At 38.9% G+C, this 15,632-nt stretch overlaps 1 protein-coding gene across 5 annotated transcripts in view; it reads left to right on the top strand.

Annotated features, from left to right (window-relative positions):
* Positions 1-15,632, top strand: part of FIRRM (FIGNL1 interacting regulator of recombination and mitosis) — a 43,109-nt gene that overhangs the window by 21,483 nt on the left and 5,994 nt on the right. For 3 of the 5 annotated variants that reach the window (XM_079108078.1, XM_079108080.1, XM_079108081.1), the window contains 11 exons: positions 910-990; positions 2,766-2,830; positions 4,034-4,182; positions 4,446-4,575; positions 5,591-5,777; positions 6,550-6,632; positions 7,256-7,307; positions 8,674-8,763; positions 11,232-11,417; positions 13,359-13,481; positions 14,645-14,740. In XM_079108078.1, the coding sequence (XP_078964204.1) occupies positions 910-990; positions 2,766-2,830; positions 4,034-4,182; positions 4,446-4,575; positions 5,591-5,777; positions 6,550-6,632; positions 7,256-7,307; positions 8,674-8,763; positions 11,232-11,417; positions 13,359-13,481; positions 14,645-14,740 (1,242 nt within the window). Of the gene's footprint in view, positions 1-909; positions 991-2,765; positions 2,831-4,000; positions 4,183-4,445; positions 4,576-5,590; positions 5,778-6,549; positions 6,633-7,255; positions 7,308-8,673; positions 8,764-11,231; positions 11,418-13,358; positions 13,482-14,644; positions 14,741-15,632 lie in introns of those variants that run through there. The other 2 variants (XM_079108082.1, XM_079108079.1) reach the window with 2 other exon arrangements.

The following is a 15,632-nucleotide window of genomic DNA, read 5'->3' as shown; positions in this document are numbered from 1 at the left end:
TTATTGGGTTTAACTAAGGTTTTGCTATTGTTGGAAAAAATCATACTCAACATTAACATTAATTATTTTCATATGAAATAATTCTCAAAATTAAAGAATTTATCTGTTTTGATTTTGTAGCAATAATGTAAAGCTCTTAATCAATATTAGGGCTTTCTGTGTTCCATGACACTATATCTACTCTGTTCTTTTGAATAGCTGTATGGTATTACAGTTTTATGAATGTACCATAAATATCTTTACTCTTTTTCCATGTGACGGACATTTGGTTCATTTCAGTTTTCACAATATCAAGAACTTTGATTGCCTAGCAGTACTAGTATTACTATGAGATAGTTCCAGAAAGGATATTTTAACACTTGCACTCTTAATAAAAATGAAGAAAATGTGGTGTTCATGCTTCTACCAATGGTAAAAGAAAGTGCTTGTCAACCTCCTTCCTCTCTGGCTTTTTTAATCAAATAACCCTCCATCCTTCTCCCTCCTGTATGAATGATCTGGGTTTTTTCAGTATTAGTTATTGGTTGTTTGTATTTTCTTTTCTCAGACCTGCCTTTTCATATCTCACCTGTTTTCTTTTATATATCAGTGCCTTTTTCTTTTGACTATTGGTTCCTATATAGCAATGAATAATAAATTAAATTTCTTTCCCTTTAAATCAACAAGAAAGATAACCTCTTTTGCTGTCAGGCCACTATTTATTTTCAATAATGTAGAATTTAATTTTTGTAAATACCTCTGGTGTGTGTTTGTGTGCTCCTGCCAAAATTATAGAGAATAATAATGTTTCTTGGAAAATTTTTATATTCTGTATTTATTAAGAGGTCTTTTTAGAAAATACTTCATTTGTAAGTTTAATTAATTATTCTTATTTTTATTATAATACCTTATGTCCTTTTTCTTGAATAGGATAATGCTGACTACAGATTATTTCAGAAAACACTCAAATTATGTCGTTTCTTTGCCAACTCTCTTTTGCACTACACTAAGGTAAGGGCAGTTTTTTTTTTTTTTTAATAATGCATTAATGTAAAATCTACACTAAATTATAAATTGCCGTTTTTACTAGTCCTAACAAAACCAATCTTTTGAAGTTATTTTATTCAAGTATATTTGGAAGGGTTGTTGATGGTTTTTGTGTTATTAGTCATAAATGTGGAGCATCTGTTGTATTATTTACCTTTGATCCATATCATTGTTTTTTGTTTGTTTTTGGTGTGTTTGTTGGGGTGGGTGGATTGAACCCAGGGGTGCTCTACTACTGAAACTAATCCCCCAGCCCCTTCTTATTTTTTATTTTAGACAGGGTCTCACTAAGTTGCCCAGGACCTCACTAAGTTGCTGAGGCTGGCCTCAAACTTGCCATCCTCCTGCCTCAGCCTTCTCAGTAGCTGGGATTACAGCCATGCATCCATGCACTATCGTTGTTATTTTTATTCACATCTCTGAGAAAATTATTTTCGTAAACAAAAATCAATTTTCAGAAGATGACTCAATTTGCCTTTAAATACTGTTTACAAATTGTTTCTACATATTTCTAAATTAGGTTGTTAAAATTTAAATATTCAAATCTTTGAAACTGCCCTAACTGTAAGGAGACCTGCGTGGCTGGAGTCATGAGGACAGCAGTGATACATGAGGTCGAGTAGGGTAGACTGAGTTAGTTGCCCAGGCATATTATTTGGAGTGAACAGCAGCCAGTGAGAGGAACGTGGTTAGGATGGGATGTTAATGATTTTTCAAGAACAAGTTGAATCTGATTTTGAGTGTCTTCCTCCTCTCTGAGGAAGCCTGAGGGTCTCCAGGGACTGTCTCCCACAGTCTGGTTCCATGCCTGGCACTCTGGCCCCCAGTGCATTGTTCCCTGCTCGACGTGTGACTCAGCTAGTCCTTCTGGCAGGCGCCCTTCACAGTAGTCGTCTGCGTCTTGCTCCTGCGGCTTGCGGGCTCTCTCTCCAGGCTGGGAGGTGCACCAGTGGCCCTCGGGGGTAGTTGCCATCTAAGGTTTGCTTGGTGTGTGGAAGGTAAAATTATCTCTAGTCATGCCACTTTAAAAAGGCAAGTCTTCTATCTAGGGAAGTTTTTTTAAATGATCCATTAGCTTTTTTCCCTTTATCTTGTATCTCTATTTCCATATAAACTGTTAGTTTCTTTTTTATTTATACCAGATTTTGAACCAGGGGTTCTTAGCCTTGAGCCACATCCCAGCCCTTTATTTTTATTTTTTGAAACAGGGTCTTGCTGAGTTGTTTAGGACTTCACTAAGTTTCTGAGGCTTGCTTTGAACTTGGCAATCCTCCTGCCTCAGTTTTCCGAGCTACTGAGATTACAGGCACACACCACTGCGTCTGTCCTAAACTGTTAGTTTCTGAGAGTCATGATGGATAGAGAAATCACACCTGGCTTGACTCCCGGCCTTATTTAGCTATGTGATGTTGATATCTGAGCTTCTGCTTTCTGTTCTGTGAAATGGGGATAATAATGTATAGTAAGTTTTTTGAGAGAACTAAAATTACTGTATGTAATGTCATTTGGTATGAGTCTGGTTACATATAGTAGGTTCTCAGTAAGTAATAGCTGCTAGTTGTGGTTCTGGTGAAGAATTTTAGGTACCTGGTTAGCCTAATCTTCCTTCTCATGATCATGTATGTTTTTTTTTTAATGGGCATATCCAGAATTTTATTTTATTTACATGCCTTTGGGACAGGATATGTATCAGGAAGTCATGTCACTTACAAAGAATAAAAAGAGTTATTTTATTTTAGGAATTTCTTCCTTTCCTCTCTGATTCTTGCTGCACATTGCACCAGCTTTATCTTCAGATACACAGGTAAGAAAAAAATGCCTATGATTATGTAACAGTGCCACTTGTTCCATGCAAAACTTAAGGATATATCATTTTTAAGTAAAAACAAGTAGTTTTTCTTACTGTTTCAGTAAATTCTTTTTTGTTTGCTTAAAATAAGTGGAGAGGGAATCTTGTGATGCATGGATTCCCTGTGAGTTTTACTTACGTTGTGTGCTTAACTAGTAATACCCAAGTGATGTATATGTTTATATATTGTATTGACTTTGTTTTTTATTTAATAGATTTGAAATTTATTGATAGATTTGAAATTAAAGTTAATTTTATAGACTTAATAGCAGACTAAACACAATAGAAGAAAGGAACTGCAATCTTAAAATCAAGTTAGTAGAATATCCTAACTGAACATGGAGAAGGGCAGAACAGAACAGTTACATTTGGGATAATATTAATTTACCTTTCATACATGTAAGTTTAGTCCCAGAGGAGAGGAGAGAGAGGACGGATATAAAAATATACATCTCAAGACATAATGGCTAAATGTTTTCAGTTTTATTTTTATGTTTGTATAGTATAATCACAGAAAGGAACTTTATTATAGAGTTTATTGTCTGGGTGTTAACCTAAAAGTTAGCTTCCAAAAGGTCAGCTTCCATCTGGCACACCCATTATTTTGTGGTATGTGGGATTGAATCCAGGGCCTCACACATACTAGGCAAGTGCTCTACCACTGAACTGCATCCCCAAAAAACTTTTATAGACATAATGAAGCCAGAATTTGTCAGAAGTTATCTTTTTTTGCATACAGTGTTTTCACTTGTTAATTTAGTATTTGTATTGTTACTTACTCTGTTTTTGTCAAATGGTATTAAATGCATCAAAACAGTACTAAAGGTCCGGGGAAGGGAGCTTAGTGGTGGAGCACTTGCTCAGCGTGCACCAAGCCATGGGCTTGACCCTTAGCACAGCGAGTAAATAAACACAAAAAGAAAAAAAAAAAAAAGACGGTTCTACGGATTTCTCCAAGATGATGAACTTTTAATTTTGTAGAATTTTAACTTTTGGTTCAGAGGTCTTCATAAAATTCTATCAATTTAGTACTTTGATTATATTGCTGCTTTATAGAAATAGATGTGAAATATACATTTACTACTGGCACCTTAGTTTGCATTACTTACCTTTGTCTGAATTCAGAAGGTAGCTGCTAATGAGCTGCGTTCTCTTCAGCAAGTTCCCTCCAAGCCTGTATGCAGCCAGCATCTCGAAAGCACAGCAGGAGGAAATAGCCGGGGCTTTCCTGGCCACCCTGGATCCACTGGTCAGTCAGCTGCTCACGTTCCAGCCTTTCGCACAGGCAGTTTTGGACAATAAATTAGGTAAGCTACAAAGCAGATTTAATATTAAGTCATCTCCTATAATTATAACATGTTAGAGGCAGGTATTTCCCCTTACGTAGTCACTGTTTTGTAAAATTTTAAAATTCTTTAAAGTTCCTTCTACTTTTATTGAAATGTTTCTCATTTAAAAATATCATACCTCTAATTTATTTATGTAACACAGTCACAATTATTGAAAATACTTGGGGCATGCTTTCAACAGTTTGTTGTATCTTAACGTGTGACTTGGTTCCACCCGGAAGACCTGCCCTGTGAGCTGCAGCTCCCACAGTGCCTACTCCTGGTCCTTGTCATGGATAAGCTGCCCTCCCAGCCTGAAGACCTGCAGACCCTGTGGTGCACGGAAGGCCAGGTCCCAGAAGCTGCAGCCAGGTAGCAACGTGTTGTTCACCTCCAGTCCTAGTAGTTCACAATACCTTATTGTTAGGAATGGTCTTAAAACTAAATACTTTCTATCAGACCTTCTAGTTAACAGTTACTGTGTAGCAAAACCGCTTTTTTAAAACTAGGTATAAAGTGTCTCAATCTGTAGTAGATGCTGGAAACACTTCAGTGTTTCTGTTTCGGTGTTTCTGGTCTGTTGCCCAATGGCCGGCAGCATGAACACTGACCACAGTAGAGTAGATGCCAAAGAGGGACATAAAAATGAACCTGGACAGGGACGCTCCGTGGTCGTTCCTGGGCACTGCAGTGTCCTGCGCCTCCTTGCACCCTGAGGTCCAGGCCCGGTGCCGTGCTTCCTGGGTTATCTCCATGCTCCAGTTCCCTTTCCTCCGCCCCTCTGAGCTTCCTTTTCTTCTGCACAAAGCCTGAGGCAGGGTTGGGATGCCTCAGTGTTGCCTAACAGCCCGGCCTGTTGTGTTGCCGTCCTCTGCTTTTCCTCTCATCCTCTCCTTCGTTGTCACACATGCGGCAGAGTGGTTATCTGTGTCTGCCTTTTTACACATTTTTCGTCCTTAGCTGTTTATATTTTACCTATTTTTAATTTGTTATTTAATTCCTTTATGAAAGTTTCCTCCACCGTTTCTGTCTTACAATGGCCCCTCCCTGTCTGAATTATAATGCTTGTTTTCTTTCTTAAGTCTATAATAGTTAATTTTGCTGTTTTTCAAGTTCCCTGAGGAACTTTATATGACTCACTGCATGATATACAGTTGGTGAATGATGAAATTCATGTCCAAGAAAATTCTTCTCCCTTATGGACATTTTCTAACAGGGAACATATTTTTTTTCATGTGTACATGTTCACATATATTAGCAACTATTACTGCACATCTTGAGACATTTTGCCTTGCTAAAATAACCCTCCATGTGATGTATTGTGATTTTACCTGCTAAATAATAAGTGTTGCTGATGTCGGGTCCAATGTTCTGACTTTCCCTACAGGAGATCTCTACTTGAGGCCGTTTTCCACAGTTTCCAGCAGTGTTCTGGTGAACTCTCTCTGCCTGTTCATTTGCAGGGAGTGCAGAGCAAAGGGCACGCCAAGGGGGCTGTCACCTTGTACCAGCACGTTTGTGTTCACCTGTGCGCATTCATTGCTTCCTTTCATCCTTCACTGTTTCCTGAGCTGGTAAGCATGCTGCTTGCTGGGACAAGTGGAGTCATACTTTTGCTCTCTTTTCACTGAAATTGTAATTCATGTGTAGAAGAAAATGTGGGAATAGTTAATGATTATTCATTCAATTGCATACTTTACCTTTTAACTTGGATGTCTAGGAAATGTAATCCTCAGTTCCTATACTATTTAGATTAATATTTAGCTAAAAAACTTGAAGAAACATTTTGCGTGAGAAGTATGATAAAACATTTGTGAGAAGAGGAAAACTTAATTTAACTTAATTTCATAAACAAAGTAAATAGACCTTAGGCATAATGTGAATTTTTTTTTTTTATTTTTAATGGAATTGGATTAGAAGAGGAAATAAGAAAATTCTAGGAAAATTTTTAAAATCTAATTAAGGATCTTTATTAGTTAAGATATTATACAATGGGTATAGCTAGCATATATTAAATATTATATATGAATAGTTAAAGGCAGAAAAAAACACATAATTATATATTATATTTATGGTGCTTTAAAGATTTCAGGCTACTTAAAGAATTCTTGTGAGTCCTTGTGGGTTTAACATGTAAAACCAGTTTTGATTCTCCATGACCTGACACGATGATTAACCTGTCCTCGGTGCTTTTTAAGTGCTGAGGGAATGTCATCCAAGGTTCTTTGTGATGCCAGAGCATTGCCATTGAGAATGCCGTTGTGCTTCTGGTTGGGAATGTCATGTTAATGATGATTCATCATGAACTCCAGCATGTTCATGAACTAACTTTTTGTTTTTCCTTAGGATGCTGCTCTGTTGAATGCTGTGCTCAGTGCTAATATGATCACCTCCTTATTGGCAATGGATGCATGGTGTTTCCTTGCTCGGTATAGAATACTCAGCATTTTGGTGTTTGGATTGGTTTTTAGTAGTGACTGACAGTAAATGATTTTATAATTGTGAAGTTATAGAAAAACTATTAGTAATCCTTTAATAGCACCTCAAAATGGTCTAACTTCATACCACAGCACTAAATCGTAGGAAGCCAGTTCCCTCTTTCTTTGTACAAGCCAGTAGATGAGTATTTAGTAGGTAATTTTGTACGTTGTGATATTCTTTAGCCAGAAAAATATAAGTTGAGCACACGTAAGTCAGTGAAGCTTTGAGCACTGTCATAGCGCCGCAAGTGGAAAACTGCGTACTATGGAAACTTGTTTTATGTACAAGATCATTTAAAATATTGCACAGCATTACCTTCAGGCTAGGTGTACATGAAACATAATGAACTTCTTGTTTAGACTTGGGGCCCACCCCTAAAATACCTCATCATGAGTAAGTAAATATTAAAAATCCTAAGTCTGAACACTTCTGGTCCTAACATGGATGAGGGATATGCAACCTGTAAGCAGGTTTGATGTTCTCATCACAGTCTTTAGTGCTTTTTGATAGTTTATCTCTTGCCTTTCTGGATGATTGTGGAAACCCAGTTGCCTTCTGTTTTATATGGCAGATACGGGACTGCAGAGCTCTGTGCATACCATGTCACCCTCGTGGCTCATCTGGTGAGTAGACCCTTGGGCCCAAGGCATCCACCTTGCATATTTTCTTTGAGGACATGACAGTGTTAAAGAGTGGGGAATGGCCCAAGGGAAAACAGTCTGGAAGTGAAATTGTCCCTACAGTTTCTAGCTCTGCATTGATGCTGATGAATTGAGAAAGATGTAATAGTAACATACTTTTAGTATAATTTGTGTAAAACTAGGGAAATTTTCTTTTTTTTTTTCCAAAATTTTAGAGTTCCACTAATTGTTCTAGGAAAGAAAGATAAGATTAAGTAAGCATACATTTAAAATCGAATGCAAAGTAGAAAATAAGAGTTGGTTGTAACATTGATGGCCAAGAGTTCATCCTCTGTCTTTTTAGAAGGAGTCAGTGACTCTTGATTTTGTTGTACTTCTTTGAGCCAGGATGCTTTGAGAGGGACTGTTGGACAGTAATCATTGTCTTTAGAAGAAGTCATATAAAGAAGTCATATTTTGTCAATGGGAATATAGAGAAAATTATTTAATAGTGATTTCTTTTATAATATTGACAGTTTTTTGCTTTTAAATTGAGGTGTTTGATGTGTTCCATGTATGATGACCTTTTTGTTGTGTTTTTTTGTCCATGGTATTTGATAAGATCTTATGTGAACCCAACATCCACCTTTTGTTTCTTTATAGAATGATTGTGTTATATATTTCTTGGTTTACCTTTTTTTTTTTTTTTTTTTTTTTTTTTTTTTTTTTGCAGTGGGGTTACTAGGGATTGAAACCAGAGGCACTCTATCACTGAGCTACACCCCCAGCCCTTTTTATTTTCTATTTTGAGACAGGGTCTTGCTTCAAATGCCTCAGCCCCCTAGTCGCTGAGATTACAGGTGTGCCCCTCTGCACCTAGCTCTTAATTTGTTTTTTAAGGGTTTTGCAGACTAAATCCAGTGAAGTGTATCATAGCCTGAACATGTGTAATGGCCAGTATGTATGTCTCTGAGGCTAATAGTCTGGATCTTCACTTACTGTACTGAATCTCTAACATATTCTACACAAAATGCATAGTGATTTTTGTCAGTTGATTTTTATGTCAGTCTTCCTTTAAGTTTCCTGGTACCTTGAAAACTTTCATGAATTAATTGTCTTTTGAGAAGGAGGAATAACATATGAAATTATCAGAGTGGCATTTAGAAACAGAAATTGTGAAGTATATTTTTAAATATATGTCAAGCTTTCTCCCTCATTGTGGAAATAACTAGGTTCACAGAAGAACAAAATAAAAAGCCTCAAATTATCTGTGATCTTATCCCCCAGAAAGTGCCACTGATAATGTCTCGGCACATTCCTTACTGTGCACGTCTGGTTTAAATCAGCCTCTCCCTCCTGCCTTTTCCAGATAAAAGCTTGCCCTGGAGAGTGCCGTCAGCTCGTCCACCTGTCGCTGCTGTTGAAGCGCCTCTTTTTCTTCATGGCCCCTTCGCAGCAGGCAAGGACCCATCTTGACCATCCTCTTGGGGCAGCACTGAGTCCTGGGCTCACTCCCACCTCCCTTTATTTTCATTTTAAATGTCGACATGATCTGAGCATACATCTTTTCTGATAATAAATTCTTAACCAACGGAGGACTTACTGCTTTTGCAAGGTGTCATTTTTGATACCCTTGCTTCACGTTACAGATAATTTCATCCTTCTGAAATGTATCTTTCCCTTTGTTTTTTATGTATTTGAGAAATATGCAATGAAATGGTGCTATGTCCCCTGCGCCTTTTATTTTGAAGAGCTAGAATGTTGCGCTCTGAATGATGTTTTGTGTTTTTTCATAATACATAAGTTGAACTTTTAAGGGGGAACTTTTAGTATGGTAAGCCTTTGCTGTTTGCCACTGTGAGGAAAACCCACTGTGCTGAGAGAGGCGCTTCCCTGGCAGGAGCCCTGTAGTCTTGTGCCACCCCTAGGACTGCATGTGTCCAAGGCCATGCAGGAGTGTTTTTAAAATGCAGGTTCCTGGACACCAGCTGTGAGTGGAGTGGTGGGTGTAAAGGCAGAGGCCTGTGTGGTTGCGACATGGCTCCACACTGAGGAGCTACTGGCTCGGTGAAGGGGTTTGGCCTTTATGACCCAAAGGCCTTGGTTTGGCTTCTGGGCTAGTATCAGTGGTACAGCAGTAACGGAAAACAGTCTCATAGTGGTAGTTCTTTTTAAAGTGCTTCTGATGATAATTTGAGGGGAAATGCCAGTGTATATGGACATTAACATGTGTTTTCTCTTTCAGTATAGGGAGTGAATATCACATTATTTCTTTTGGTATATGACTGTAAATACTCCCATTTTATTAAAAAAAAAATTCTAATGAAGGGAAAAGAATTTAGTAAGCCTTAAAGACACTAAAAGCATATTTCGTTCTCTCCTCAATTTTAAGGAGGGAAGTCATGTTGAAATGGGGGTTTTGACCTCAATAGAATCTTGATGTCTGCAAACACATTTTGCCTGCCCTTGTCAGGGCACTACACAGAACTTAGGTTTGGGAGGGAACCTAAGTCATGTACTCTCTGAGATTTGCCAAGAAGGGCAGTGTCTGAACTGCTCACCAGGCAGGTGAGCAGTGCAGGTGAGCAGGTTCTCTGCTGCCCTGATGCCGTTTGGTCTTATGAATGAAGCTGCTTGTTACAGTGGATACTCAGCTTATCAAGGGACCCACTTTTCTTGCTGTAGCCTCTGTCACGGCATGTAGCCACATATTCTCTTGCTTGTTTTTACAGCTAAATATTTTTTGTGAAAGAAAGAAAATTCAAATACAAGTATAGTATATGACAGAAAAGTTTCTGTGTCAATTTCATAATTGTTTTGTTTTTATGTTTTCATGGTACCAGTGACTGAATGAGTCCAGGGGTGCTCTACCACATAGGTCCCCAGCCCTTTTTTTTTATTGTGAGACAGGGTCTTGCCAAGTTGCCCAGTCAAACATGGGATCCTCCTACCTCAGCCTCCTGAGTTGCTGGGATTACAGGTGTGTGCCACTGTGTGTGACGCTGTCAAATTTTGAGACTCTTAGGGGACTTCTTAAAAGTTCTTGATGTAGGAAGAGTTTCCTATATGTTAATTTTAGATACTGTAAATTGAATTATTTCATTTCTTTAAAAACTACACTAATATACTTCCTAGTTGAATTATACTTTAGTAATTAAGTGCACCATTGTTTTTCCACCAAAACTAACATTTTAACTGTTTTGAACTTACGTTTCCCATTTTTGTCTAGTCTGTTGATTCTTGAGTTTTAACAAAGCAGTGCTGCTTTTTGTTAGCCATGCCTCTTGAGTTATCCTCTCCGTGGTGGGATGGGTCTGGCGCGTGGCTTGCCGTTGGCAGCTGTGTGGTACGTCCCATAGGAACAGAGCTGGCCGACCTAGTTCCTTCTCTGCTCTCTGTTGTGGTCAGTTGAGAAAGTACTGAACTGGAAGGGCTGGCCAAGTCAACCTTGGAGTGTACTGGAATATTACTTTTGACTTAACTGAACAAGGTGAGGAGTATTCAGGAAAATATTAGACCTAATGCGTAGGAACAAGATAAAGTACCTGATGTGACTAATAATGAAATATGTTATTCAATATTTCTTAGTGCATTTATGTTGTGCTTCATTTAAACTTTCGTTTTGGAAGCAAATGCATACTCATTTAGGTGACCTTGGATGGTACCTCGTGATACTATTGTGCAGTTGAAATGCTTTTTTATTTTTATTTTTTATATTCATTTGTTTACTTTTCTTTTTTGGCGGTGGTGTTTCTGGGCGTTGAACTCAGGGCCTTGTGCATCCTAGGCAAGTAGTCTACCACTGAGCTACATTCCCAACCCAAAATCTTTTTTATATATTAAATATGGATGTTAATACTTAGTTCTTATGCACCCATTCATCCAGTTGTCTGATGTTACTCTGGTTTCCTTAATGATTTATTTCAGGTGGAATTTATCCAGAAATTTCCTCCAAAAGAAGCAGAAAATTTGCCTGTGTGGCAGTGTATTTCCTTCCAGGCGTTATCTGCTGACCTGAGGAGACAGGCTGTGTGTGAGGTGGCCACAGTGGGCACTGCACAGTGCAGGAAGTGGCTGGGCAGCAGTTGCACTCTGGGAGAACTTGGCTCTCTGGTAAGGTGATTTTGATCAGTTGGTTCAGTTGGTAATATGAAGACAGTCTGCTTTTAGGGCTCAGCAAGGTTTTCAGATTTGTCGGGATCTCTGAGAAGCTTATTATCTAAATTGTGCAAATCATACTGGGGCAAGGGCATTCCCTCTTGCTCCAGACATGTTGAAACAAGATAATTTATTTGAGGTGTTTTGCTGACATCTGCATCAGACAGATGTGTCTGACAAAATACAACTTCCAGTTTATGTAAGCCTACTCTGAGCCTTTGTGGATCCTTCTACTCAGAATGTCCCCTTATAAGATGATGGAATAAGAAAAGACTCATGTACCGTAGGAGTAGGAAGTGTGTGATTAAGATAAAGCAAGTTGACTAGATTCGGTACATGTTGTGCATTTTCCAGGTCACTGTCCCATGTACTCACTCATCGATCCAGCAAGTGTGTTTTGAGTGCTCTTAGGTGCTAGGTGTTTTGTAGACATTGGGGGATACTGCATTAAACAAAACAAAGATTTCTATTCTCGTGGACTTACCTTCTGCCCCACCCTTCTGCCTAAGCAGAAGGTAAGTAGAGAAAAATCAAGGAAAGGTAGGAACAGGACATTCAAAAACAATCTGAAGAGTTCAGGGTTTTCTCAGGATATGGGTTTCCATATTGAGAGTAAATGTTCTGATATTTTATTATGTAATGATAGTTCATTATTATGATAATTTAAGACATTTACAGATATCCAAAGGAAGCTCTTTTGGAGAAACTATTAAGTACGATTAGAAGTGGGTTACATTTTTGTATCTTATGTGCACTAATTTATAGGCGCCCAGTTAGCTCAGTTGGCAGGGTCTGAGTCTCTTTATGTGCACTACTTTCTATAATAGAGACAAAAGTTCTTTTATATCAGGAAAAATCACAGTTGTCTAAAATTGAATAATCCTTTATAGTATGACCAAAACTTTTGTCCAGCAGGTTGTTGAGCATGTGTATTTTTTAAAGGAAGTAGGTAAATCTTAACTAAGGAGCTGTATGGTACATACATAAAGTTAAGTATGACTGTTTAAGTATAATGTATTAAAAATCATTGTTACTATTAGATTCTTATGAGGCCTTCACCGCAACCCCCGATCCCACCCTACCACAAACAGCTCCATTCCTGTCCAGAAGGAGAGTTGAGAATACATGTAGACAACAGTGAGTCCAGAAAAGAGTTTTTAGTTTTAGCTTCCAAGTAGTACACTTCCTGAGTAGTACATTTGCTTATTAAATGCAGGGTTACGGAGGCATCTCCAATTTTAAAATAACAGGAACAATAAAAAGCTAGTAACCTATAAAGATGACTGAATGCACAATATGAAAAGACAGAACTTTCCTTGATGAGTAATTTAAATCAGGCTGACCACACTGACTACTGCATGAAACCTGTTCATTAAACTATGGTGATCTCAGCTGGGCACTGTGGCACACACACCTGCTAACCTCAGTGGTTCAGGAGGCTGAGGCAAGAGGATCGCAAGTTCAAAGGCAGCTCAGCAACTTAGTGAGGCCTTTAGCAACTGAAGGTCATGAATCCCTGTCTCAAAATAAAAAAAAGGGCCAAAGATGTAGCTCAATTGTTAAACACCCCTGGGTTTGATCTCTGGTACCTAAAAAAAGTAAAAAACAAATAAAATACAGTACTTATTTCTACGTCGTTAAATTTTCAACCTAAAAGGGAAAAAATAAATTTAGAAAAATGAAGCAAATGTTTCTGTGTATAAGGAAAGTTAGTTTTAATAAAACATTTATATTAAAGAAATCACTAGAAAGATGGATTTGGCTCTTGGCATGACTCCTCAGGGATTTCTATAAGGAGCTCTAAGGCACTAACATATCCTACGGGTAATTGGGCTCCTGGTCCTTTAGTCCAACTGGTTTCTAAACTTGGGTCCTTTCCCTTTGGCTTTAATGTAGAAGGCAGTACTTTCTGCTTTGCTTGCTGTATGTGATTCTGCTGGTGAAACTCTGGATACTGGACAACAAACTGCGATTATGGAAGCTGGGAGTCAGCTCTGGGCTTTTTTAAATGTTAAACAGGTAGGTGAAGCAAATGATCATTTCATGGAAGAACAAATTTAAAATAATGAAAGAAGAACAGCTTGGAAATTTCCCTGTAGAGTAAAGTTTGTCTGATTTCTTTAGGTGGTACTTGTGATTGGAACTGAAAGTACTGATTCTCAGGCAGTTCTTTTTCAGAGTGTCACAGTGGTATGATGACAATCTAGTAAAGTCATGGTGACGCTCCACCCATTCTTACGACTTACTGGACCCTGTTTTAAAAATTTCCTCCACTCCTGATTTCTGTGTTTTCTTGGGCTAACAGCCTGTCTCTGATTCTAGGGCCTTTTATAAAATCTTCTGGGTAGTGGAGCGTGCTCTGACTTAAAGGTAGAAGAGCACAGTGAAGGGACCGGGCTCATTTGTGTTCCTCTTTCCCAGCAACACCAAAAAGTCAAGCGATCAACTCAAAATTCGAATGATAAGCTTCCTACACACGGTTGTAAACTTGTTTCTTAGTTTAAAAGTCTAAATACATCCTGTTTTCTTTGACTAGATAGAAATAAATGTGTGATCTGTAGCAGCTGATGGAAACAGGCAGTATGTATCATTCCAGGAAATAACAGAAATGACTTTGTAGATCCTCTTTTATCGTTAGTGATCAGATTGCCTCCTACAGCATTTTAACTTCAAGTCAATGAATGCTCACCCAGCCTTTCTGTGCTAGGGCTGTAGTTCATTATAGTGTGACATAAGCAATCATTATGGAGAAATGGAATTTTAAAACTAGGGAGCAAACATAATTAGACCCCCTTAGAGCTGGCTCTTGATGGGAATCATGGCTTTTTTCTAGCCAGGTGATCTCAAGCAGGTTACTCACCTTCTCTGATCTGTTTATTAGTGAAGTGAGGGTGGTAAAGTCTTCTGGAGGTGTCATGAGGCACGCGGGAGGAATAAACAGCGCGAAGCCTGCTGCCTGGTGTATACGAGGTGCCCACTGGAAAGCGGCTATCGGTGTGGCTATTCCCGTTTAAGAAACTCAGCCTGCCTATTTAGGAAAATGGTGGAGAGATGCATGTCATTTTGTATGTGGCGGGTGGAACAGAAAGAACTGAAATTAGCAATGGCTTTGTTTTTAGCCCCTCTTGTCAGTGACATGTACACAGTGAAAATCTTCACCAAAACCGTCTTTTCTATTCAAGGTGATAGGTCAGCCCTGTGTTCAGCAGACCTTCAGCCTTTTACTCCCTCTGATGGGATTTTTCATTCAGACTCTAGATCCTCCGCTGATAAGTCAGGTAAGAATAGTGACCAAGCTGACATGTTTGCAGAGGAGTGTGTTAACTGGTATTACTTCCTAGAAAGTTCTTTTTCATTACTGTTTTGAAACTCCCTCCTTGAACTGAACGCGGTACACAGAGCCACCTGTCTTCACGAGGCATGTCTCATTTTTCCTCCTCTCGGTAGTGGTGTTGGTTTAGCCTTTGCCTCTTCTTCTCTATCCCCTCAGGATAAATGTCATATTGCCTCAGGAAAAATGAAAGCATTTTTACACTACTTCGCAGTCTCCACTTCTTGTGGTTGCTGTTAACTGCCCAAAAAAGTCCTGAGGTTGGGAGTCAGTTCCAAAGTTGAGCCCCCCGCAGCCTCTTCACAGGCTTCCGAGCAGCTGCGGACCATGGAGCATTGCCAGCTGGACCTCAGGAGTGCTGCTGGGTCCCGTCTGGTGGGACACAGAGCATGGGTCACTATCGGGGCCTGGCGGTGCTTCAGTTATGCTCTTCCTTGGAGACTCTGAGCCAAGAGATTGGGAATGGCCTTCATCTTATCTGAAACCACTTAGAGGCTTTGCAATGAGGCCATACGGCCAGAATTGGTCCTCCAAGTCAGGGGGTCAGCTTTCGCTCAGGGTCAGGTAGAAACAAAAATTGTTTAAGAAAGTATCCCTTCCTGTTTAGGAAAATGATGGAAGAAATAACGTGTCATTTTGTATGTGGTGGGTGGAACAGAAAGAATTGAAACTATCAATAACGTTGTTTTTAGCACCTCTTGTCAGTGACATGTACACAGAGAAATTAGCTTAGGTATTTCCTAACAGGTGTACTCTTCTATTTTATCACGTGGATTGCTAAAATGAGAATACAGTAAAATTACTGACTCACTGTATGTTAATAATTTGAATTTGCTGGT

Source organism: Sciurus vulgaris, assembly GCF_902686455.1.
Source record: "Sciurus vulgaris genome assembly, chromosome: 12".
Lineage (NCBI taxonomy): Eukaryota > Metazoa > Chordata > Mammalia > Rodentia > Sciuridae > Sciurus > Sciurus vulgaris.
The sequence above is the reverse complement of the archived record's forward strand: the minus strand, read 5'-3'. Positions and strand labels throughout refer to the sequence as shown.